Raw genomic sequence first — 26,919 nt, 5'->3', positions numbered from 1 at the left:
TCCAGTGGGAAGAAGAGACTTCTTTTCTTTCTAAGATCATATAGATGATATTACATGTATGATTCGATCCTTCCTGGCTGCTGCCACCTGATGAGTACACAATGGTACACAAGCTGCAGCATCAGCTCTACTCTGGGCTCAGGGTCCAGTAGGTGCATGATGGGCCAATTCCCTTAAGGTGGAGGTCACACATCCTGTAAAGATTCACAGGGATAATAAGGAAGGGGGAGGTGATACTGATCAGTATCTTTCCCCAGTCTGAACAATGTGGGCAGACTCCCATTTCTGTATAGAATGTGATGGTAGAGGGGGATCTCTATCTGGTCCCCTATACCATGCAGCATCCAAGTGATGACAAGGGAATGGTCAGATTTTGGTACAAGATGACTGGTGACTGGTATGATCTGACCGGTCACAAGAACAAACTGACTGGTGTCGCGTCACTAGACATTAAATGGTAACTTGGACAAACTGTGACAAGTCAGGTGACACTGACATATCAGAACCTTATTTCTCCAATCCATCACTATAAACAATGTGGTGTTGCTCCACCCACTCCAATTCATCACTATAAACGATGTGGTGTTGCTCCACCCACTCCAATTCATCATTATAAACAATGTGGTGTTGGTCCCCCACTCCAATTCATCATTATAAACAATGTGGTGTTGCTCCACCCATTTGAAAGGGCACAATACACTACCCTGGAAGTGCTGGGTGTGAAGAAGCTCCTTCCTCGGTGGAGGATGTGACATTAAACCCAAGATATGAAGCATGCAATATTTCTGTAAGAGGGTGCAACACACTGTTCCTATTGTTCAAAAAATCTGATAGCCCCAAGCCCAGGGCTCTTCTAAATCCAGATTGGGCCCCTCCTGTATTCTAAGTGAAGTGGCCATTGGGCTCGTAAATAAATATCTAATTTACCTGAGAAAACTTTGATCATGCTGATGAAATGTGGAAATTTATTTTCAAGATGTTGACCAGTCAAAACATGGTATCTCATGCTAAAAACATGATTTTTATATAAAGGGCAGAGTAAATATCTCTCCCTCACCTACTCAGTAGGTCCTCTCTTGCAGAGCCCTAGGGTCTCACTGCAAGATGATTAGCTCATCAGGTCGGAAGAGCATTCCTGGAGATTATAAGACAGTCTCTTTGGATCTTACTTGTCTTTATTGCAACAGATGATGTTCAATTGTTTTAAATTTATTACAGCACAATTACAAACATACAATTTTGGTGTAAGTCACAAGAACAAATATCAAAATACAAAGATTAAACGACACAAAATTTGGGCGCTGAAACAATTTTTTAAGAAAAGTCATTCCCGTAGTTTAGGGTGGTACTCTGCTGTGTTATTATTCTTAGCAACAACCATAACCAGCTGCAACTGATATTGAATAGGTGTACACTAACCCCTCAGGGGTTGGATACAGTATGGTAAGCTATGATGTCCCTTAAAAACATCTGTCTGGAAGGTAAAATTAGTATGGAGAAGATAAATATAACACCAATATAAAACATTTCTTAAACAAAGAGCACAATGCAATGAAACCCTAACAACAAGCAATTTTTCTCTAATTACAAATCTGACACATGTCCATTAATAGATGTGAGATGCATGAATGGACTTTGTGCTAATCACAATTCTCCACTCTATGGGTTATTGTATTCACATTTTCAGCAATAGCAATGGGTCGTGTATTCTTTTAAAATTTTCTTTTGCATTTTATTCCATAATCCATTCTTCTTACTATTTAAACCACTGTGCTCTTCAATCTCAGTAACGAAAGATCCAAAACTACAATTCTTGTCCACCCTGATGTTCATTTTGAATAAATCCCCAAGAGTCCATGTTATTACCTTTATGCACACACACACAGACACACACACACACAGACACACACACGTACACAGAGTAGATCACACTGTCATTCTTATCTGACAAGCAAATGACAAGTGAGTGGGTCAGTATTACAAAGAAATTAGCATTTTACACAAAATACTCAACAAGTCAGTATTACAAAAAAATAGCGTTTTACACAAAATACTCAACAAGCCAGTGCATCTCACTCCATTTAAATAGAAACTGTGCAGTATATAAATTCTATGGCAACTACTTTCATTTTCATAGCCATACTATACATTATAGTCATGCCTGAATAGTTCCAACCCATAACAAACACTGAGCTCCTAACTAAACATCAGCTGTTCCCTGTGTTGTGTAGGTAATCCTGTTTTGGCAAGCTGCAGAGTTCTGTTATCTGATAAATATCAATTAGGGCAAAGCGTGAAATAAAAAGCTGTTTATACAGAAACTACTGTGGGTTACAATGAACCTCCATATTCTCCCATGGATTGATTAGACCAAGCTGAATCATGGAAAGTACATGAACACCCAAAAAATGGCTTCTGCTGAATGGATTGGAAATGACACATGACGAATAGAAGGTATGCTAGATAAGACCTGTGAAAGAATCACTGCACAGAATTCTGATTCATGCAAGATATGAAACTGAAAAAATGTAGAAAATGTTGACAGTGAATCAACTAATCATGAGTGATTCTTATTCCCCACCACAGAGAGACAATTCATTGGACTGATCTAATAAATGGTTTTCAACAGGAAGAAATAGAAGAAACAAAATTGTCAGAACACCAAAATGAACGGAATCAGTTATGAGGAGTACTGTTCTGATAATGCAATTCAGTTTCTATTTCTACCTTAAAGAAACTGATGATGACTTTTCTTAGCACTGAAAAACATACAATATATACAGTACCTGGATGACACAATATTTGCAGTACCTGGATAACATGATATGTACAGTACCTGGATAACACTATATATACAGTACCTGGATGACATAATATATGCAGTACCTGGATGACACTATATATACAGTACCTGGATGACACAATATATGCAATACCTGGATGACAAATATACAGTACCTGGATAACATAATATATATTATACAGTACCTGGATGATACTATATATACAGTACCAGGATGACATAAGATATACAGTACCTGGATGACACTATATATACAGTACCTGGATGACACTATATATACAGTACCTGGATGACATGATATATGCAGTACCTGGATGACACTATACATACAGTACCCTGATGACACTATATATACAGTAAGTGGATGACACCATATATACAGTACCTGGATGTCACTATATATACAGTACCTGGATGACACCATTTACTAGGAAACTTTCTGCGACATTCTAAGCCATCTACAAGATGTTTTCACTCAATTTCAACATGCATGTCTTAAACCCTCCAGGTTTAAGCAACATACTTAGAGCATATCTACAACATGCAGGTTTTAAATCATCCACGAAGCAGGGAACCAGACTAATTATTCTTGCACTCAGTCTGTTTCCTGGCCTTATCATAGATCATATGTATGAGTAGGACCAAGTATCCCTATGAATGACCATATCACGAGAACATAGACAGGCACCACTGACCTATATGTAATCATTTGTTACAATGAATGCTTGATTAGTAACGATTGTTCTGATAAAAAATAAACATAAAATGAATAATAAAAAAAGAAACAAAACAGATTGTGGCTACTGGTGATAGTCATTCCAGCCCATAAACCTGGATAACGTACATGTCATGTTGTTGTTGTTGTAGGGTTTAACGCCATTTTTCAGCACATGATAGGCTATACATGGTAGCCAGTAGTAATGGTGGAGGAAGAGCACGGAAAAACCCCGGAAAGAACCTCCGACCCACGAGAAGCTCCTAGCAAGCTTTCTCACATACCCACATTGGCTGAATCCGAGACTCAAACCCACGCAGATAGAGGTGAGATGGCAGTGATCCGTAACGGACAGTGCTTTAGACCACTCGGCCACTCGGGGCCCTGGTACATGTCATGAATTGCCACTGTAGTTCCAAAACTGATGTGGTGGTCATGTATATTGTTTGCCTTTAGAGTTAATCCGTATTGCCTAGGGGTGAATATGGTCATTTTCTATTAAACCGGCAAGACAGAAACGTTTGCAGGATTTGATTGATAGTGTTAAAGACTTGTTATGTATGTTGTTTTTTCTCCCAGTGGTAAGTGACTACATCCCAATCACAAAGCTATCATCTATTCAAGTTGGTGCGACCGGGTTACACACTTTTAATCCCTGTATGTCTTCTTTGAATGAGTAAATGGTTCTGTTTCTGGATGAGATAATTGTTTATTTCAATAATTGTTAGATATGCAATGCACATGTATAGATTTTTCATATTTTCCCAAAGCCCAGTCAAAACTGTCTTTACAGTAAATATTACAACTGAGCATTAATAATGTTAACACCTAGAACCTTAATAACAATGAATGAACCTCCAACTAAAAAGAGACAAATTTTAAGGCTGGAGAAAATAATTATTGTAACTGAAAGAAGTGAAAAAGAGCAGACCACTCATAAAAAATCCATTTAAACATCAGTAAAACAAATTTAGTTTGTTACAGAGGAAAAGGAGTAAATCAGAAATGATTTCATATGGTAATATATGTGATCTTCAAATGTAAATGTGATTTCATGTTTAATAATAGAAGTATATCTTCACTGCTATATAATTGTGTTTTTTGATTAATGCATACAATATTTTACCAAGAACTATTAATAAAGAATGGAATATATGTACAGTGATTGTGGTTATTTGTTTTTAAATTGTTCTGAAACTTGACCTTGGAAATTGGTCTTTTTGTACAAACCTGCTATGAGAGACCACCTGTCTTGAGAGACCATTTTTTTTGTTGGCAGAAGGGGCAGTCTCTCACAACAGGTTTTACTGTATATAAAATGTAAAAAAAAGTTCTTTTTGTGGGGGCAAGGTAACTCTGAAGTCCAGAAAGTGAAAATGACCAAGTGGTGAAATGGAGAATGCTGAAACTGGTTAAAAGGATGATAAGTATCTTGAATGAAACAAAGCTATGTAAGCACTTTCTTAAATATTATTTTTTTTTAATTCATTTTTTTAAAGAAACATACTTCAACTTAATCTGATTTTGTCATTCCCAGCTTCCATCACATTCAAACCAAATGAAAGTGTGTTAGAGGCATCTGCTATAGCAGGACTAGTCATCTTGTGTTATGCAAGAAAAAGACATTAAAACTGTATTTGTTTTCATTAATTTCAAACTCAGCGTCAGATGAGCCAAATATTTATGATCAGAATTCTGGAGTGGGGGTGGGGAAGGAGGATAGCAAATGATGAGTTACTTCTATAATTAGTTACATGACCAATTTACCATGGCCAGCTTCATTCAAACCACTACTTACTATTGTGTATTTCGAACCCTGTCTATAAGTTGTATGTTACATAATTCCTTTAACTGAAAATACTTAACCTCAACTGTAGTACAAAAATAGCAAATAGATTTCATCATGAAAAAATCTTAAAACCTACTTCCCCATTCTTTAGCTGTATGTATAGCTTTTGCTGAAGCTTCTTCAATTGCTTTTTGGGCGTCTTCAAATGGGTCTGCCTCTTCAGCAATTTCCTCCTGCGCCTCTGTCTCCTCTGGTTTCTTTGTGTCACTGTCAGGGCTCGACGGAGATATGGGATCTGACTTCGGCGCAGTTACAATTGTTTTACTGTCAGAAGATTCCGTGTGCTCCTTATCTTTATCTTTTTCCTCTGAAGTATTATCAACACGTAGCCAGCTTGTAACGGAATTAAATATCTTTGAAGCCATGGATCAAAACGACAAATGAAGGTAACTTTAAATGGGAAGTACGATACGATTCAGTTGCAAATTTCAGAAAGTAAACATCATCAGGTGATATCAGGTTAGAAAAATGCTTGCTCAAATGTAATAAAACATTATTTCATTACATTAAAAGCCCTTCTTCAACTTGATGAACTTTCCCGGAAGTTGAAGTCAAACTGGTTGTCTGGTTTTAAAATTATCAAATAGAATAGAAATTCGTTTGTAATACATAAACAACCCAACTGAAATGATTAAGCATGGCTGCCTACGACGGCGAAATCATGTCCCGGGCAGTAGATGATGACGAAGATGAGGATGAGAACCAAGAATATTTGTCGTAATACACGTTAAACATAAATCTTTGCTTTGTTTTTTAAACACATTATTACCTCGTATCTCAAGCAACAGCTGCAGACTTCACTGTCGACGTTACTATTGATTCATTTGCTCTCTTCCAACAAGGGTAGACGCACAAGTAGGTCTCCGCTTCTTCTTTTTTTCTGACAGCGGAGGCCAGCGTTGTCGGTCCGTATTCCATACTGAAGTTTTACGCTGTTTTAACCTCCCCATCACTAGTGACTATCTGACGCTCGCTAATAATTAATAAATTTATTTCGACTGACCTTGGTATGTGGATGGTAACTAAAACCCTCTTCTTTTAACCCCTGGCATGAAATCCTTCAGAGCACTCACTTTTTAGTGATAACTCAGAACAGAACACCTATGTATACATCTATTAATGACCTTATTTTTAAATTGCTGACGCATGCGTGGAAAGCAGCATCACCCCAAGGCAAGAACAACTTCTTGAAACCTAGTGAGGACTTGGTACTAATATTAGTACCCCTACTCGTACCTCGTGGACAGGGTACTAACGTGAGCGTATAAGTGTCAATGGAGCAAGCCAGGTGTGATTCACACCATGTGCTCTTTTATCCTAATATCAACAATTTGAACATATTCCTAGCATATAATTAAATAAATTGAGTAGTCGTCTTATTTAATACCAGAAGTATCGCAAATCATTGTAGAAATAGTTGTAAAATCTCGTTTACCTTATCCAATATTTTTGTTTAGATCGTCCGCCATATTATTTCAAATAATGATTACTTCCATTCTCAGCCTCATTTGCTTGTGTGCCATATAAGGACATTTAGGCCTTATCTGGAAACGTAAACAAATCGTAGTAAAAATATGGTGCATGTTGAGTCAGAAAATCTGCACATTAAAAGTAAATATGGTTTATCTGCAACTTTGAAATTCCACCAAGAAGCCATTATTCACCACTTGAATGATAATATCATAGTGTAGATTATCCATATATGGTCTGGCAAGCCTTATATAGAAAAGGGGTCACGGTGAGAGGCTTGCATTATCTGCCATGGCAGACACGGTGAGGTTAGTGTAACTGTGTCAATTTATTTTATTGTGTAAGGGCTTAATAAATTAAAAATAAGCCAAACTTCTTTCACAACACGATTATACTTATGTAGTAGATTTCTACACTATTTGTTTTTCTGACTTTTGTTCCATTACATGATATGGGATCAGTTCGTAGCCTCAATCACAACAAATCAAGTTGAGGCTATGACATAATAGCTAGTGAGGAGTGTATCACTAGGAACAGACAAATGCTTGTGATGGAGCTGTAGTTAGGTCTGGCCATCACGACAGAATTTTGAGAGGCAGAGACAGACGTGTCGGAAATTCAAGATTGAGAGAATGATAATATTTTAAAAAAGGGATATAAAAAAAATGCACAAAACTTAGTCACTTCATTCATTGTTTATGTATATATATGTGTGTGTGTGTGTGTGCATACATGCCAACCATTACACTTTTGATGTGATCATTATGCTTTTTTTCACTAAATTATGCCTTATGCATAAATGTATTCAGATTATGTGTTTTTGGTATATACCCTTCCAAAAGAAATTAAAAATTTGTTTTCTTGATTTTATTAATATCCCATTAATCCCACAGACCATATTCTAGAAAAGACAGCTTCTATGTAAGTACAACATAAGAGTGCGCTTGTCTGTAGACTTGCATGCACTTTCCTAACAGTATTATGTTCTATTTATAGCAGCTGCCCTATTTCCAAGAAACATGCTGGTTCTACTTTCAAACTTTTGACCTTGTTTTCTATTTATAGCAGCTGTATGGCTTAGGAGAGAACATACTGGTTTTTTAACTTGAAATCTTTGATGTCATATTCTTTGTTCAAATTCATACCTGGTACAGAACCAGTCTATAGTTATTTGACGCTAAAAGTCAAGTCATTTATTCTAGTCGATGTGTGTGTTAGAGCAAAAATGTTTTTCAAATAATTTCACAGATGGATTAGGAAAAGATGAAAAATCGATTCACAGATGAATACATGAATTACACAATACAGCGTTCCATTCTAGGGCAACTTCATGCCCCCAGTAGACTGTGTGAAAAGGATTTTAATATTGGTCAAGGTGGTAAAACAAAGAAACCTTGAATTAGCTAATTTTACTAACTCCATTGCTAAGGTAACTTCTTTTTTACAGCAGAACTAAATTGTGGACACGAATTTTATACATGTGGAGGCATTATGTACTGAGTTCTTAATAAAACACAGACTGCCCCAGGTTATGAAAGGAATACTGGTTCTTTACCATTCTAATACTGACTATGAGAGATTGTTCAGTATTTTTAACAAAAATAAAACTGAATTGAGATCCAGGCTCTGTAACCCAGTACTTAGTACTCTACTGGTTTGCAAAACATTCATAGTCTTAGCTGGTACAAAGTGTTTTGAAATGCAGTATATGAGAGTCTGTTTCTTTTTAAAGCTCAAGGTGTTGTATACAAAAACTTGAAGCAGTAATTGATGTTAAAAGTCCAGAGGGATAAATAAATCATTTTGTACATATGCTCATTGAATTTTCCTCATGTTATATGTGGATTACTCTTTTTCTGCTCAGATTACTCTTTTTGTCCACTTGTATTACATTTTTTCCTCGCCAGGGGTTGGCAGGTGTGTGTGAGTGTGTGTGTATCTTGTCATTATTATTATTTAGCATATCTTTACAGCTCATTTCAGTTTTGATTTTTTTTTATGAAGTTGCTATGAATAAAACTTATTGTATGTTACTCCTCTGTCCCATTCATAGTTGATCATCCATACAGGAGATGACTGAAGATGCACATGACTTCTTGTTCACGCTGTTGTACACTTGATTCCCCCAGCACTAATAATAGTTCAATCCAATATCGACTTTTCTTGACAAAGTATAATGCTGAACTAACATTGTAAAAGTCCATAACCATTGATAATTTTCATATGTCTGTGTAGATCACTCAAAAATCATGATTGAATAAACTTTGTTATAACTACATTACTATTAAATTTTAAAAATAAAATTATTTTTTAAACTTATATCAATAAATGCACTTATATGACCTGTGTGACTTACACTATATATGCAGTAGCTCCCAAGAGACTAGTTGTCACCTTTTTTATTTATTGTTTTTTGTGCATTCTTAATAATGCTCATATGAAATTTATAACTCTGGCTTAGAAATATCCTAATGTGCCAATATATAGTACAGAAAAAATAATGAAAAATTGCAGTCAAGCCTTAAATAAACATAAGTATCCCCACAAATTATAGTATTCACACATCTCCTGTTTGTTTAGTAAACCCCCCACTGATTTTAAAAATGAAAGCATCAAGGATATAAAAAATGCTTAGTCATTTCATTCATCAATTTATAATTTCTAACCTTGTTGCCAAGGGTACATGGTCATGTCACACCGTGGTCATGTCACATCCAGGTCAAGTCGCACACTAATAAAGTTATGTCAAACCCAATACTAAGGTTATGTCACACCCATACCTGTCAACTTTTGGAATGAAAAGTAGGGAGATTGATTAAAAAAATTTGGTGATTGGGCCCTAAATTTGGGAGGTTTTTATGCAGCATTTTTAAAGCAATGGTTTCAGTAAATATTGACCACTCTTCCAGGTCCAATATGCATGAAATTCTCACAGAAACCTTTCCAGGGGGCAGGGCAAACATGTTTTGGTTAGCCATTAAATTTTAAGGTAGTTGGCCTGATCGTGTTAAAGGTGAAATCCGGAGGGGGGCTAGTGCCCATATGTGCGAGTGACCATGGGACACGCTGTTGCTTTCTGTGACATGCCTTATTTTCCCATAGGATGTGCCCCCTTGTCATATTCTGGTCAGCTGTGACTAAACTGCACAACAGCTCAAGGTTAGACTTAAGTACACAAGCAATAAAGCTAGTATGACTAATTATCTGAGTTAACCTTTATCATGGCATTGATCTTGTGAAAAGGACTGAACCTCCAACAAACCTCAAAGAAATCATGTTCTACAGTGTGTGTATGTAAACAACAGTAATTGATTGGCAAATAAATTATGCCCAATCTTCAGAGGTCTCAGAAAAAATCATGCATATTTAGACACAATTTTGTATCTGGGACACAGAAAATCACTTAGATGGGAGTCCTCCATATGCATGCAATGGGTGGGTGGCAAATTCAAAGGACTGTCAGTCCTGCTTAAACCACCTACCTAGTGGGAAAATGTGTTGATCAAATCGCTGTGCTGATATTTACAATGAAAGAATTCATTGGATGAAAGACCCCCTGATGTACATGTATATGTTGGGTGTTCAGTAATGGCGGCTATAGGTGGAAGCTAGTAAAGTGGGCTATGTAGAATTTGGCAGTTATAAGTGGTTATTTTTACAGTGAAATGGTTCATACTTGTTGGGATTATGTGTGAATATTCAAGGAATGCAGGACATACAACATTATTGGTAGATCTTAATCAGTTTTGAAAAAATCTGTTTTTCCACTCAAAATTCAAATATGATGGAATAGAGATGGAAGTTTAGTGGTGCAGTTTTGAGACATTCCCTACCTGATCTGTTTGACTCGTTTACTTACTTCAGTGTAGTTTGCCTTCAGTTGTAAGAATTGTTTGGCACATGGTGAGTAATAAATGTCAGTGCCACAACTGAGTAGTGAGAAAAAAATTAGTCTAAACAAGATTATCTACAAGTATGAGTGGAAAGAAAGATCAAGGCAAGCAACAAATAAAAACCAGATTACAGAGTGGCACAATGGAGACATCTGACACAAGTATGAGTGAATCAACCTTGAGTACAATTCAGCTGGACTTGGATGAAATAAAGCAAAGTCTCAGAGGGAGCATTTCAAAAGCAGATTTTACATCTGCTATTGCTGACTTGGTGAAAAAAGATGACCTAACAGAAATTGTTACAACTATTGTGAGGAAATTGTTAGAGAATGTGAAGGAAGATCTGAGAAAGGAGATAGTAGCAGAAAGTGAAAGGGTAGTAAAGGAGAGGACAGGAGAGTTGATGGATAGGGTGGATTCACTGGAATTTGAAAACCACCAATTGCTAGAAAAATTACAAGAAGCAAAGAAGGAAACTGATAAAATGAGGATTGATATGAAAGATTATGAGAGGAGATCAGAGCAAGCAAGTGCAGCTTCAAACCAATTCGAACAATATTCAAGGAAGCTGAACATAAAAGTTTTAGGGCTGGAGGAGGAGGAAAATGAAAATCTGAGAGAGAGAATTCCGAAATTGGTGAAGGAAGTTACAAAAATTAATTTAGATAACAGGGACATAGTGGCTGTGCATAGGATCCCAGGTCGACAGGGACAACCAAGGCCAGTGATTGTCAAATTTTGGAGTCTGGATTGTAAACTTCCAATTATCAAGAAGCGAAAGGATTTTCTGCAGTACAAAGGAATTAGACTGGTAGAGGATGTAACCAGGCTGAATACTGAACTTATCAATAAATTATCTAGGCATCAAGAAATTGACAGTGCATGGTATTTTAATGGATCTGTGCATGGTAAAACCAAATCAGGAAAAAGGATAAAATTTGACATCTATGATGAAATTGATGAGAAAATTAGATTATAAGTGTAATATGCAATTCTGTGAACTTACGAAATTGACCGAATAGGTATGTGAACTTTCGTTTTTATACTCCTTTTTTTACTCTAATTTGTTTTAATATTTTGTTTATAAGTCATTTCTTTCCCTCACCAATTTTATCCTTAATTAATATGTTTGTTAATTCGCTGGTCCACTGTTATATCTCTCCCTAATAAATTCTCTCACTAGTTTATAAATCATCTTTCACTCTTATACTCTCATATACACATTTACTCAGTTGTTTACTCACTTTTCTCAACATTACTCTTCCACGATAAATCTCTGTCTCACATTTTTTGCTCATACATTCAATCACCCACCACTTCCATATATGCGCTCTTTCACCCTTTCTTTTTCTTCCCTTTTACCCCTTCTTTCATTCATTAAGTTGTAACTTATAATCTTTTTAATCTGTACCGTTTGGTTTACAAAACTGTCTTAGCTCCGGAAAGGTCTGTCAGAGGTGCATAAGAGTTATCGCAAATGGAGTTGTTTCACTTGTTGTCTATAGTATACTGTATCAATGTTAAACGCAGCCAAAGCTACAGCATTTACTGTAACACCATGGATGATTTTATTATGGATGTTTGTATTCTGTGTGAGTGTGAGTGTGAAAGCCATGCATATGATAAACTCAAGGTGATAATTACTTCATACATTCCTGTACAAGAATATGTATGTGTAAAATTTCTGCTGTTTTCATGGATAATAACATAAAAAATTATATCTATTAATGTTAGAGGCCTGTAAGGTTCAGTCTTAAAACGAAGGGATATTTTCCACTGGGTAAAACAAAAGAATGTATCTATAATATGCTTGCAAGAAACTCATAGTACAAAGAACAATGAAGTATATTGGGCAGCTGAATGGGGATACAAATGTATATTTAGCCACTGCTCTAGTAAGAGTGCTGGGGTTGCAATATTTTTTAGAAATACTTTTGAATTTATAATTCATAGAGAAAGATGTGACAGTCAAGGGAGATTTATTATTTTAGATATTACAATTAATGGCAACAGAATAACCCTCATGAATTTGTATGGTTATAATGATGATAATCCTAGCTTTTTTAGAAAGTTAAAGGAGGAGACTTTATTTTTTGAGAACACATCAATTATAATGTGCGGAGACTGGAATACTGTTCAAGACTTAGATTTGGATACTTATAATATTTTACATGACAAACACCAACAGTCTAGGGCAGCGATTCAAGACCTGAAAAACAAATTGGAATTAATTGATCCCTGGCGAAATTCCAACCAAGACTTAAAGATGTATACCTGGAGGCAAAAATCTCCCTTGAAACAAAGTAGACTAGATTACTTTCTTGTATCGGATGACATTCATATGAATACAGCTGATGCATGTATCTTACCAGGGTACAAGACTGATCATTCAGCTATTGTTTTGAGTGTGGCGTTTTCAACGTTTCCAAGGGGAAAAGGATATTGGAAATTTAATACCCAACTGTTGAGGAACATTGAGTATACTGATTTGGTCAGAAAGTGTATAACTGACACTGTAAATGAATATTATGTAGGGGAAAATAAAGATGACTCTCTCCATGTTTCTCTTTCCTGTAACGACCAAATGTTCTTTGAAATTTTGAAAATGAAAATAAGATCTGAAACTATGTTATTCTATTAGGAAATCAAAAGAGAAATGGGAAAAATTAAAGAAAATTGAGCAGGAAATAATAGAAATTCAGGGGGGACTGTCGAATAACATAAATGGGGAAATTCTGGAAAATTTAGAGAGAAAAAAAGCAGAATTAGAGGAATCTAAGAAAAAATAAATAGAAGGTGTTATATTAAGATCTAAAGCTAGATGGTATGAATTTGGGGAAAAAAGCACAAAGTACTTTTTAAATCTTGAGAAAAGAAACTATGTTAATAAGACAATAAAGGAAATTATTTTAGATGATGGGACAAATATATCTGACCAAATAGATATTTTAGAAGCACAAAAACAGTTTTATATGGAATTGTTCAAAAGTAGAATTGCTCAGCTTGATGACGAGGCTACTCAAGAAACTCGAAATAGATTTTTTAATCACAATATTAAACTTAGTCGAGAGGAAAGAGAATCATGCGAGGATCTGCTTACAATTAATGAATTCGGTATGTCTCTAAAATGGATGGAAAATGGAAAAAGTCCTGGCTCGGATGGATTCACTGTAGAGTTCTATAAATTCTTTTGGAAGTCTCTGGGGGGATTTATATGTAGATCAATAAATTACGGATATGCTGAAGGAAAACTTTCAGATTTTCAGACTCAAGGAGTCATCACATGTCTACCAAAGGAGGAAAAAGACAGAAGATATTTTAAAAACTGGAGACCTATATCACTTTTAAATACTGATTATAAGATTGCTTCGGAAGCAATTGCAGCTAGGATTAAAAAGGTTCTTCCATCAATAATCAGCGATACTCAGAAAGGATATATGAAGGGTAGATTCATTGGAGAAAACACCAGACTATTATATGATATCATGGACCAACTTGAGAATGAAAACAGATATGGTTTATTATTGTTAATAGATTTCAATAAAGCCTTTGACTCAATTAACTGGATCTTTGTGGAAGAAGCTCTACAATCTTTTAATTTTGGTGATTCCGTTTGGAAGTGGTTTAAACTGTTTTGTAATGACTCTAATAGTTGTGTTATAAATAATGGACATATGTCATCTTTTTTTAGACTTGAAAGAGGATGTCGTCAAGGAGATCCCCTTGCACCTTATTTGTTTATCATTGGGGTTGAGATTTTAGCTATAACTTTAAAGCAAAACATGGATGTACGGGGAGTAATCTTTGACGCCAGTGAATATAAATTGGGTCAGTATGCCGATAACGCTTTTATTCTTCTTGATGGATCTAGTTTTTCTCTTGAAGCAACTATGAATATCTTGCAAGGTTTCTCTCTATTATCGGGACTTAAATGTAACATAACAAAAACAAAAGCTATTTGGATTGGAAACAGGAAATTTTCTAATGAAAGAATATGTCCTGAAATGGGCCTAATTTGGTCCTCTTCTAACTTTACACTCCTTGGCATAGAATTTTCTCCAGATTTACAACAGATGGTGGAAATTAATTATATGAAGAAACTAACAAAGGCAAAACGAATACTGGCAAGCTGGAGTCAAAGACATCTGTCAATAGTTGGTAAAGTAATTGTTGTAAAGACTCTTGTTCTGCCCATATTCATACATCTTTTTTCAGCACTTCCTAACCCATCAGCAAAAGTTGAAGCAGAACTAAATCGCACGTTATTTAAATTTATATGGGGTGGAAAAGTAGAGAGAATAAAACGTGATATACTAGTTTCCCCAGAAAACGAGGGAGGACTAAATATGATACACATATTTTCATTCATTAGGTATATTAATGTAAGATGGGTTAAAAGATTGCTGGAAAAGGAAGATGGAATGTGGCAGAACTTAGTCAATACAACTATACTCAGAAATAAAAAGGATATTTGGAATTTAGGGAGAAGGAAATTAGAAGAATTTAGTAAGTTCATTAAAAACAGTTTTTGGAGAGATGTAATTTTGGCAGTACATCTAAATGGAAAGAAGAACCGCAAAGTCCTAACGAGTATCTGTCCATGAGTATTTTAAATTTTGTCCCCCCTAAAATGATTTATCAATACAAATCCTGGACAGAAGCTGGTTTTGAAATTCTGAACGATCTAGTAGATGATCACGGTAATTTAATACCGTTTGAGATAATAAAACAAAAAACTGGAAGCGATGATTTCTTGAAATACTTCTCCTTAATATCCAGAATTCCTAAAGCATAGAAAGATGCCATAAAAAACCATCTAGTACATAATAATTTTGATAAGCAGGAGGATAAAATAACGAACTTGCGAAAACAAGATTCACTCAAGTTTGTTTACAAAGATCTTTTACAGGAAACTAAAAGGCAACACACTGCGAAGCAAGAAACTTGGATGCAAGTATTTAATAAAAATATAAGTAGTGAGGAGTGGTCTGATATATATAGCCGGGCAAAATGATGTACCAAGGATACCAAGTTGATCTCTTTTAACTTTAAATTAATCCATAGAATAATTGCTACTAATGATTTTCTTAAAAGAATTAACATTTTTGATGACAACAAATGTACTTTCTGTAAGAGTGAAACTGAAAGTATTGAGCATCTCTTTAATGACTGCAGTATTACTTCACAGTTTTGGTACTGTTTTATTGAAGTTTTTGCACCTTTTTGCCCAAATATTGTACATCTGTCCAAAAAAGAAACAATTTTAGGAAGTGAACAACTGGACAGTTTGGGTAATTTTCTGCTTATTTTGGCAAAATATTATATTTATACTTGCAGATTCAGTATGAAAAATCCTATTTTTGCGTTTAAGCAAATAGTTGCAATGCATAAGAACATTGAAAAATACACTGCTAAGGTAAATAAAAAAGAGGACCAATTTCTTCAAAAATGGACCTCAACAATGAACATTTAACTTGTCTCTGACTTGATGGTAAACAGGAACAAAGTATTGTAATATCACAAAGGCCATGTCACCTAGATTGTGTGCCATATGCATGTGTATATGCGTGTGTGTGTGTTGTTTTCTTTTTTACTTTCTCTGTAGATTATATTTATTATCCCTAGATTATCTGATAACCAGAAATGTTTGATTGTAAGGTGACCCTGGGATGGTTCCCTGACCCATTGGTCAACCTATTACGGGGTTAATAAAATAAAAAATAAAAAAAAACATGTATATGTTGCTATTATAAGAGTATGTAAAAAGAACATGATGCAATAGCTGGGCAGCAAGTTCAAGACTTTGATTGGCTGCTGAGTGGTGGGAAAATGTGCTGATATTTACAGCGATTGAATTCAGAGGCAGAAAGACCCAGAGATATACATATGGTCATTTATAAGAGTACGTCAAATCAACAACTTTAGCTTTCATTATTGTGCTCATTTTCAAGTGTTGCTGAATAAGTTGGAATCAAGGCATGTTGAGACTTAGACAAAATGCCATTCGCAAATTTGGATAAGTATTTTGGGATTAAACAGAAAATTGACAAAGATTGTAATGAGATTCAGAAGAGTGCTAAAGTTGCTATGACTGATAGTTCAGATGGAACAGTAGCCAAGTGTAATAAAGTATGTCATAACTGGCTATGTGTTTGGAATAAGGCCTCTCCTTGGATTGACAAAATTCAGTCCCCCCTCTGTTGGACAAACAAGAGCTATGTCGGTGTTATAAAGAAGGTAGAAATTAAACAAAATGGCAACCAATAGTTATTTTATTCTGCAAAGTTTTCTGTGAGGGGACTGCAACTTTTGCTGGTGGGACTCCTATTTTTACCAAGACAAAATATGCAGCATTCACAGTGATCATTCATTGGATTGAAACTAATTGGGGACAATTTTATTGTTGTGGTTTGTATTTTAACTATAGTACTGTTGTAGGGGTTAAAAATTTCTTAAGTGTACATGAATAATTTTTAGACGTAAGATTCTATTTAATGAAGAAAAAAACTTGTAGTGTGATATTATTTATTTCGTTACAACAGTATACACAGATGATAAAACAGAATGTGGCTTCTTTGGATTGTTTTTGAAAATAATAATGTGGAAAATTGTCAAGTCTTAAATGTTCAACAAATTTTAGGCATTCTCATTGGTTGTATCCACATGTTTCCTATTATTTGTTGGTTCCTATGAGGAAAACAATATGAAAACAAAATTTTTATCATGATACATATGTGACATATGAACAGGATACATATATTGGACATACACTGTCACATATGGACAGGATAAGTATATTAGATATCTAATGTGTGACTTAGGATATTAAGTATATTGGAAGTCCACTGTGCGACTTACAGATAGAAGTATATTGGATGTCTAATGTGTAACTTGCAGATAAGACAAGTACATTGGAAGTCCACTGTGTGACTTGCATATAGGATAAGTATACTGGAAGTCCACTGTGTGACTTGCATATAGGATAAGTATATTGGAAGTCCACTGTGTGGCTTGCAGATAGGATAAGTATATTGGAAGTCCACTGTGTGACTTGCAGATAAGTATACTGGACATCCACTGTGTGAATGAATTGAAAATTGTTAGGTCATTGTGCCATCAAGAATCAACTCTAAAGGTGTATAGTACCTTCAAGAAAAAATTAATTGATGTAGCAGATGCTAAAGACTTCTGGCATATAACATCTACATTGTTTTATGAAATATGGTATTGCCTTGACCAGTGGTCAGCACTGTTTTATGAAATACTCTAATGCCTTGATCAGTGGTCATCACATTATTTTATGCAATACTTTATTGCTTTGACCAGTAGTCATCACTGTTTTATGAAATACTCTATGCCTTGATCAGTGGTAATCCCTTTGTTTTATGAAATACTCTATTGCATTGATCAGTGGTAATCCCTTTGTTTTGTGAAATACTCTATTGCCTTGATCAGTGGTAATCCCTTTGTTTTGTGAAATACTGTTGCCTTGATCAGTGGTAATCCTTTTGTTTTGTGAAATACTGTTGCCTTGATCAGTGGTAATCCTTTTGTTTTATGAAATACTATGTTGCCTTGATCAGTGGTAATCCCTTTGTTTTATGAAATACTCTATTGCCTTGATCAGTGGTAATCCCTTTGTTTTGTGAAATATTCTATTGTCTTTGCCAGTAGTCTTTTTGTTGACTGCTGTAATGGCTGTAAATCTTGGGACATGAAACAATAACTTTTTTCCATGTCCTAAGACATAAGCATGTAAAAAAAGAGTAACTTTCGCTGACCCGACAATTATTAAACTGTTACACAGTACTATGGTTGATTTTGTTATTATTTTGCATGTGCATATTTTCTGATTTCTCCAACACGAAGTTAAATAAAGGTAATAATAATAATAATAATGACCTTATTTAAAGAGGGTAACACAATTAGCTAAAAACTAATCTACCTTGAGGCCCTCATACAAAGGAATTCATTTATTTAAGCTGCATCTCTGAAGCCACTGGATATATTGGGTTTGGAAGAAGGAAATAGAGTGGGCATTTCTAATCTCAGCTGGAATACTATTCCAGAGCAGAGTTCCAGAGTATTGGAAACTTTTTTTAAATAACTCCTTATTTGGTTTGGGAATTTTATACTGTTTGGTTGACATGGATCGCAGGTGGGGAGTATTACCAGGTAACCTATACTGGAATAGTGATTGTAAATATTCAGGAGCACTATTCTGAGATATCCTGTACATTAATTTGGCTTTTCTCAAACAGATTCGGTCTTTAATAGGTAATATTTTTAACCTACCAGCTAAACATTCCTTGCTTTCTTTCTGGATTGATATTAGCCCAAATGCTCTTTTTTGAAGATGTGCCAGCTTTGCTATGTTTTTATCATTTGAATTACCCCATACTGTACTACAGTAGTCCAAATAGGGTTGTATGTAACTGTTATAAAATAGTTTCCTGTGCCTTTCAGGGAGAAAATGTCTTATCCTACTGAGAAGCCATAAACTTGAATTGACTTTTTTACTGGTATGTTTGATATGTTCAGTCCATGATAGGTTATTATCTACCAGAACACCAAGTAGCCTATCATGACAGACTATTTGCAGATTTGTATCCTTCCATGTCAGACATAGTTCATCACTATCAAGATTTGTCCTTCTTTGCCGTGTTGAGATAAGTAATATTTTAGTTTTACCAGTATTTACCACCATGCCATTACATGTGCACCAGTTTTCCAGTTTGTTTAGTGCATTCTGTAAAGAAATTTCGAGCTCATGCTTTGTGTTTTGGATGTCTGACAATGTTGTGTCATCTGCATAGAGATCTGTAGATGTTATTGAGTCTCTTAGTAAAAGTGGTAGGTCATTAATAAATAAAATGAATAGTAGTGGACCTAGAATTGAGCCTTGTGGTACTCCATATCTAATTGTTTCAGGTTCAGACAGAACATTATTTATGTAAACATGTTGTGTTCTCTCATTTAAGTACGAAGTAAACCATCTAATTGTTCTTTCATCACACTGGTAGATTTTCAGTTTCTTCAAAAGGATTTCATGATCCACCATGTCAAAAGCTTTCCTGAAATCTACAAATACAGTTCCTATTATTCTACCTTGGTCAAGTGCTTGAAGCCATTTATCAGTTAGGGAGATCAAGGCAGTCTCACAGGAATGGTTCTGTCTAAAGCCTGATTGATTAGGGTGTAACAGCAAGTGTTTGGTTAAATATGACATGAATGAGTCATGGACATGTTTTTCAATCAATTTTGACAAGTTTGGTAGTATTGAAATTGGTCGGTAGTTATCAGCATCATCCTTAGAACCAGATTTGTGAATAGGAGTTACTTTTGCAGTTTTCCATATTTTGGGGACAGATGAGGTTGCAATACTTAAATTAATTATGAATGTTATGCTATCTACAATAGCAAAGGCAGAAGATTTAATGAGTCGTGGACCAATCTGATCAAGTCCTGTAGCTTTCTTGGTATCAAGTTCACTGAGACATTTTTTAACAAAGGTTTTTGACACTGGTGGGATAGAGAAACATACCTCCTTTGAGATTTTACTGCTGCAGAACTTTTTCAGTTCATTAAAATTGTTTTCTATCACTGGCTCTTTTAACTTTGTGGTAATGTTGATGAAAAAATCATTGAAAACATTTGCAATGTCAGTTTCATCAGTGACTATGGTGTCATTTACCAGAAGTGAGTGAATTTTATTTGTCTGTTTTTTGTGCGTTCCTCCAGTGAGTTCATTGAAGACTTTCCAAATGGAGTTTGTGTTGCTCTTTTTGTTTTCAAGCAATGATTGATAATAAGTTTTTTTAGCTTTTTTGATCATACTTGTTATTTTATTTCTCCATACTTTATATTGTGCATGGTTTTCCATAGCCTTGAATTTGTCTCGTGTTTTCATAGCGTCTAGGATTTCAGTAGTAAGCCAATTAGGTTGAATATCAGTCTTTACTCGATGTACTTTCAGTGGTGCATGCTTAGATACTACATCCATAAATAAGTCAGTCCACACCCTCATGGCTTCATCTATGTCATCCAAATTTTGGATCATACTCCATGGAACTTTATATAGGTCATTGAGAAATTGTTCTTCATTAAAAGTTTTGAATGATCTGTAAGTGATCGTTTTATGTGTATTTTTCTTATTTTTCTTGCATTTAACCTTTCTTGCCAAAAAAGTAGGATAGTGGTCACTAAGACCAACATTTGGTACATTAACACAAGCCACATTGTCTGGTAGGTTAGTATAAATGTGATCAATAAGAGTGCTTGATTTTTCTGTTACCCTTGTAGGCTCATTTACCAGCTGGTCTAGGCCTAATGATTCAATAAATTCCATCCAGTTGTTCCTTATTTGAGTATTGAGAAGGTCCTTATTTATATCTCCAAGTATATATGTTTCTTTCTCCTGTGCTAGAACATTTTCTATTTGTTTCAAAAAGTTATCATTCCAAAATGCTTTGGAGGAAGGTGGTCTATAAATGAAACCAGCTAGGAAAGATTTTGCATTATTTTGAAAAATTTCCACCCAGATACTCTCAATTTCATGTGACTCCAAGTCAAGTCGCCTTTTTACATTTACATCTTCCCTAATGTATACAACAAGACCCCCCCCTGCTGTCTCTCTGTCCCTACGAAATGGTTTATTGTAGCCTTGACAGTGAAATAGATCATCATTGTGGTTAGCATTTAATTTGGTTTCAGTGAGTCCTAAAACATGTATATTATTTTCCATGGAAGACAACATTAACTTAATCTGGTCTATCTTTCCCACTATACCTTGTACATTTAAGTGACCTATGTTAAAACCTTTTGTATTTAGTTTCATATCAATTACATGTATGTCATCATGCAATGGGGTACTCACTGAGATTGTCTCCATACTACTTTTATCAATCTGACATCCTATTTCTATATTTAAATGTTCATATATATTAGCATCTTCAAAGTCACATACAAACCCTGAAAATCCATTTACATTTGCATCTACAATAGTGTCCATTGAATAGTTAGAGTCAAGAGTCCCACTGGGTACATTTAGTTTTTTTGTAAATGAAGCGTTGGCATTCTCCTCTTTGCCAGCTTCATACAGACTTCATAATTTGTGGGCTAGTTGAGTTTACCAGGGAGACCATGCTGAACTATAATGTACAGTATGTACACAGTTCAAAGCGTGCATAGTGTCACTTAAATCCTTACTTATTCCCAAACATATTAGATGCAGATTTTGCTTTATTCATTGTTTCAACCAAATTGCATTCTACCAGATAACATTTCAGCTAGTCCTTAATAGCAGTTTCATTTTACATTGAATCACACGCTCATGAGTTACTCATTTCAGTGATATAAGTGATCCTACAAATTGAGGTAATATTTTTTAAAATGTGTGCACATTTAATTGTACAAGGCACATAACCATCATAATTTACATGCTCACGAAGACTGGTAATAATAAAGGCTAAAATTCTCATATAGATCAACTAAGATCAACATCAGTCAATTTTAGTTGAATGTGTGTTTTAGCTGAACAAACATCATAATTTTCCACACAGTGGAAAGCTTGATGTTTCAGCATCTCCTATGTTGATAGTGGGTGAATTTCTTTTGTTTTGTGACAGAAGTACAGGCCAGTTAATCATTAAAATCCTGAAACTGGCTTGTGATAAGAGGGAATTTTGACTGGTAAACTATACAAGTACATTGATGTGTAATTTCCTTTTATTCCTTAATATTAGCACAATTACCATAGTTTTGTAAAACCTGGTCAAAGGCACACATTGAATTTTTCAGAAGCCTAGTAGGGAGACTGAATAACAAAAATAGAGAATGGGACCTAAAATCGGGAGGTTTTTCGTGGCATTTGTAAAGTCTTGTTTTCAATAAATATTGATCGATCTTCCTGGTCAAATATGCTTGAAATTCACAAAAAGACTTGCCGTTTCTGCCTGATGACATGCTCTTTTTTCCCCCAGAACATGCCCTATTTTCATATTCTGGTCAGCTGTGGTCAAACTGCACAAGAACTAAAGATTAGTCTTAAAAAAACAAGCAAGAAAGCCAGCACGACTAATTAAAAGTTAATCCTTATCCATGCAACTATACTGTGAAAACGATTGGCTCTCCGCAATAATTCAAAGAAACCACGTTCTACACTATTGTGTGATACGCAAGCACCAGCAATTGATTGACAAATAAAGGATTCCCGATTTTGTTCAGCTTAAGGTACCACATTAGCAAGCCTCATGGTAACGTACATGTGGCAACTATTTCCCCCTCTTTGTATATCTGACCATATTCCCTTATTGTAAACTCGTAAAGATTTAGTATTGTTTGTTATAAAACATGTATTTTGACTTAGTTCTTTGAGGTCATTTGCTGCGTGTATGTATTTTCATTCCTTCTTTTAATTTAACGATGGTAATTATCATTGGTATATACAGTATAAAAATGCCAGGTGTTCACTCGTGTTAGTTTCTTTCATGGGAATGGAGCTATAGCAGATGGAGTTAAGCATTCTTAGTGATCATTCTTGGGATTTAAATTAATTGTGGATGATTTTATTGTTGTTTAGTATTTTGTTCTGGTTTTTTTTTTGTTTGTGGTATTATTGTAGTGGTAAAAAAAATCATTAATTTACGTGAATAATGTTTAAATTTAACATTCTACTTAGTGAAGAAGCGAATTCTTTAACATACTACTTAGTGAAGAAGCGAATTCTTTATAGTAAAGTAATTATTTCATCACAACAATAATTCACAGATGATACAACAGAACTTGTAGGACTTTTCTTATTTAGAAGAAATGAAAATCAGAGACATAATTTAATAATCGGGAGTTCTCTACAAAAATCAGAAGATATTATGAAATCAGGAGGTAGGTGTGGAGTGACCCCAAAAATCAGGATTTTTTTTCCTCCTGGCGTGAAAGTTGACAGGTATGGTGTTTTTGTTGTAGGGTTTAACGCCATTTTTCAGCACATGATAGGCTATACATGGCGGCCAGTATTAATGGTGGAGGGAAAACCCCGGAAAGAACCACCATCACACGAGAAGCTACTGGCAAGCTTTCTCACGTACCCACATTAGCCGAATCTGAGACTCAAACCCACACAGACAGGTGAGATGGCAGTGATCCGTAACGGAGAGCACTTTAGACCACTCAGCTACTCGGGGCCCCGACAGGTATGGTGTAAGGTCACTTACCTAAAAGCAAAATACAACTCAGCTTTTACAGTATTAGCATCAAAAATGTATTGTTTTTTCATTGTGTTGTTATACTGGGATTAAATTTTAATGAGTTAGGTATTTACAATTTGAAAGCAAAGTGAAAACGTAATTACTGGTGCACTGATATAAAATGTCCAATGCAATAATGCATAAGCAAACAATAATCAAGTCAAAAGGGACAGGTAGTGTTACAGCAACTAGCGAATGCTAAATTCTTGTCATCGTTCAATCAAATTATACACAAATCTAAATTAGGCAGAAACAATAAGAAAACAGAAAATTACATAAATTACTTTTCAAACAAGTTTATACCATTTCTTTTTAATAATCATGCATGCCAACCTCGAGATAAGCATACATGTATTTTTTTAAATATAACTTTGCCTAAATAAATGCATTTAGAACTTGTGCATCTTGAGATGTCTTGGAATTGTAGGTCGGCTTATACGCGGGTCATGCACCTTTTAGTTTTTATACCTGTTCAGTTTTGGGGGGGGTCTTATATGCGAATGAGCTTATACGCGAGTATATATGGTAACAATGTCAATTTTATCATCTAATCAGATTATAAGATCTTATCATTCAATTTTTGCTTATTGATCATGATAACCAACCATGAGGACAGTCTAATTTCACTGTGTAGATACTGGGACTTATTATTCAGAACAAAAGTAAAGAATTGGGATCTAAATGATTGTTCTTCTCATATGTTTTAGTGTGAGAGCAAGATGGTCCCCATTGATTAGTGCAGAGATGTTGAAGACTGGTGGCAAATTACCATGTAAATTCCTCGTTGTGGCTGTTGGAGTAGCTGCTTCAGGTTTGTGTAAATATTACTACTCTAATTGATTTGATCTGTGTAAATATTACTAGTTTACTTGATTTGATCTGTGTAAATATTACTAGAATTGATTTGATCTGTGTAAATATTACTATTCTAATTGATTTGATCTGTGTAAATATTGCTACTCTAATTGATTTGATCTGTGTAAATATTACTACTCTAATTGATTTGATCTGTGTAAATATTACTACTCTATTTGATTTGGTCTGCATTTCTGTCTATGAGTTCCAGTTCATATGTATGTATACACCAAGACTATCTTAATTTGTGTAACTATTACTAATCTAATTGATTTGCTCTTGAAACTCACTTATTTTGACTACAAGAGCAAACTTAAAAAACTAATAATGTTTCCTACCTTAAATATTTTCAGCATGTTTTTTATGTTTTCTAATTTCATGGTGTTTGTTTTTTGTAATATCATTATATGTTTTTTTTATGTTATAGGTATTGACTAATGTTGTAAAGCGCTTAGAGCTTTTAAAGATCACATGCTATACAAAGTCCTCATTATTTTAATTATTTTATTATTATTATTATTATTATTATTATTGTTATCTGCATTTCTGTCTATGACTTCCAGTTCATAAGTATGCATACACCATAACTATCCTAATTTTGTTAAGCAATAATTTGGACTTGACAGATAATTAATTTGGAGTATGCAGATTATGAATTTTGACTAGACTGATTATTAATTTGGACTTGACAGAATATAAATTTTAAACTTGACAGATTGTAAATTTGAAGTAGACTGATTATTAATTTGGACAAGACAGATTACAAATTTGAAATTGAAAGATTGTAAATTTGAAGTAGAGAGGTTATTAATTTGGATTCTATTATTAATTTAAACTGGACAGATTATTAATTTGGGCTTGACAGATCATATGTTTTGACTAGACAGTTTATTAATTGTGCTTGAAAGATAATAAAATAAACATAGGTTATGTAGCATTACTGGTCATTTTTGATGAAAGTATAAAATTTGTTTTATTGCAAATGACCTTTCTGGGATAGCTTAGAAATTGATAAGTATAAGAGCCAAAGTATGCAATTAAAGTACACTTAGCCAAAGTATGCAATTAAAGGACACTTAGCCAAAGTATGCAGTTAAAGGACACGTAGCCAAAGTATGCAATTAAAGTACACTTAGCCAAAGTATGCAATTAAAGTATGTTTTGCCAAAGTATGCAATTAAAGGACACTTAGCCAAAGTATGCAATTAAAGTACACTTAGCCAAAGTATGCAATTAAAGTATGTTTTGCCAAAGTATGCAATTAAAGGACACTTAGCCAAAGTATGCAATTAAAGTACACTTAGCCAAAGTATGCAATTAAAGTATGTTTTGCCAAAGTATGCAATTAAAGGACACTTAGCCAAAGTATGCAATTAAAGTACACTTAGCCAAAGTATGCAGTTAAAGTATGTTTTGCCAAAGTATGCAATTAAAGGACACTTAGCCAAAGTATGCAATTAAAGTACACTTAGCCAAAGTATGCAATTAAAGTATGTTTTGCCAAAGTATGCAATTAAAGTACACTTAGCCAAAGTATGCAATTAAAGTACACTTAGCCAAAGTATGCAATTAAAGTATGTTTTGCCAAAGTATGCAATTAAAGGACACGTAGCCAAAGTATGCAATTAAAGGACACGTAGCCAAAGTATGCAATTAAAGTACACTTAGCCAAAGTATGCAATTAAAGTACACTTAGCCAAAGTATGCAATTAAAGTACACTTAGCCAAAGTATGCAATTAAAGAACACTTAGCCAAAGTATGCAATTAAAGTACATTTGGCCAAAGTATGCAATTAAAGTACATTTGGCCAAAGTATGCAATTAAAGTACACTTAGCCAAAGTATGCAATTAAAGTATATTTAGCCAAAGTATGCAATTAAGTACACTTAGCCCAGGGATCGTCCTGGGCTTTGCCAATGTCGCAAATTGTGATTTTTTATCCTTATTGGCGACAAAAATATCCCATCTGGCAATTTTTTTGGCGACAGACTTTTTGGTTATTTAATTTGTACATATAATCATAGATTTGGACTGGATAAATTAAAAGGGAGAACAAAAGGAAGCCACACACTTGACTAAGCAATGCATT

The 26,919-nt window shown here is 34.6% G+C and overlaps 2 protein-coding genes across 5 annotated transcripts in view; one reads left to right on the top strand and one right to left on the bottom strand.

Annotated features, from left to right (window-relative positions):
• Positions 1-5,762, bottom strand: part of LOC149785989 (synapse-associated protein 1-like) — a 193,325-nt gene extending 187,563 nt beyond the window's left edge. For all 3 annotated transcript variants that reach the window (XM_089976257.1, XM_089976256.1, XM_089976258.1), the window contains exon 1: positions 5,444-5,762. In XM_089976257.1, the coding sequence (XP_089832383.1) occupies positions 5,444-5,732 (289 nt within the window). In that variant the 5' untranslated portion in view covers positions 5,733-5,762. The remainder of the gene's footprint in view (positions 1-5,443) is intronic.
• The window catches only part of LOC149785988 (proteasome assembly chaperone 1-like), a 36,124-nt gene continuing 14,939 nt past the window's right edge, over positions 5,735-26,919 (top strand). The window contains exons 1-2 of one of the 2 annotated variants that reach the window (XM_089976261.1): positions 5,735-5,753; positions 24,682-24,785. In XM_089976261.1, coding sequence (XP_089832387.1) covers positions 24,719-24,785 — 67 coding nt within the window. In that variant the 5' untranslated portion in view covers positions 5,735-5,753; positions 24,682-24,718. Of the gene's footprint in view, positions 5,754-5,947; positions 6,085-24,681; positions 24,786-26,919 lie in introns of those variants that run through there. The other variant, XM_089976260.1, reaches the window with a different exon arrangement.

Source organism: Sinohyriopsis cumingii, chromosome 12 (assembly GCF_028554795.1).
Source record: "Sinohyriopsis cumingii isolate HCF-2022 chromosome 12, ASM2855479v2, whole genome shotgun sequence".
NCBI lineage: Eukaryota > Metazoa > Mollusca > Bivalvia > Unionida > Unionidae > Sinohyriopsis > Sinohyriopsis cumingii.
Note: the sequence above shows the minus strand (reverse complement) of the source record. Positions and strands in the feature narration are given on the sequence as shown.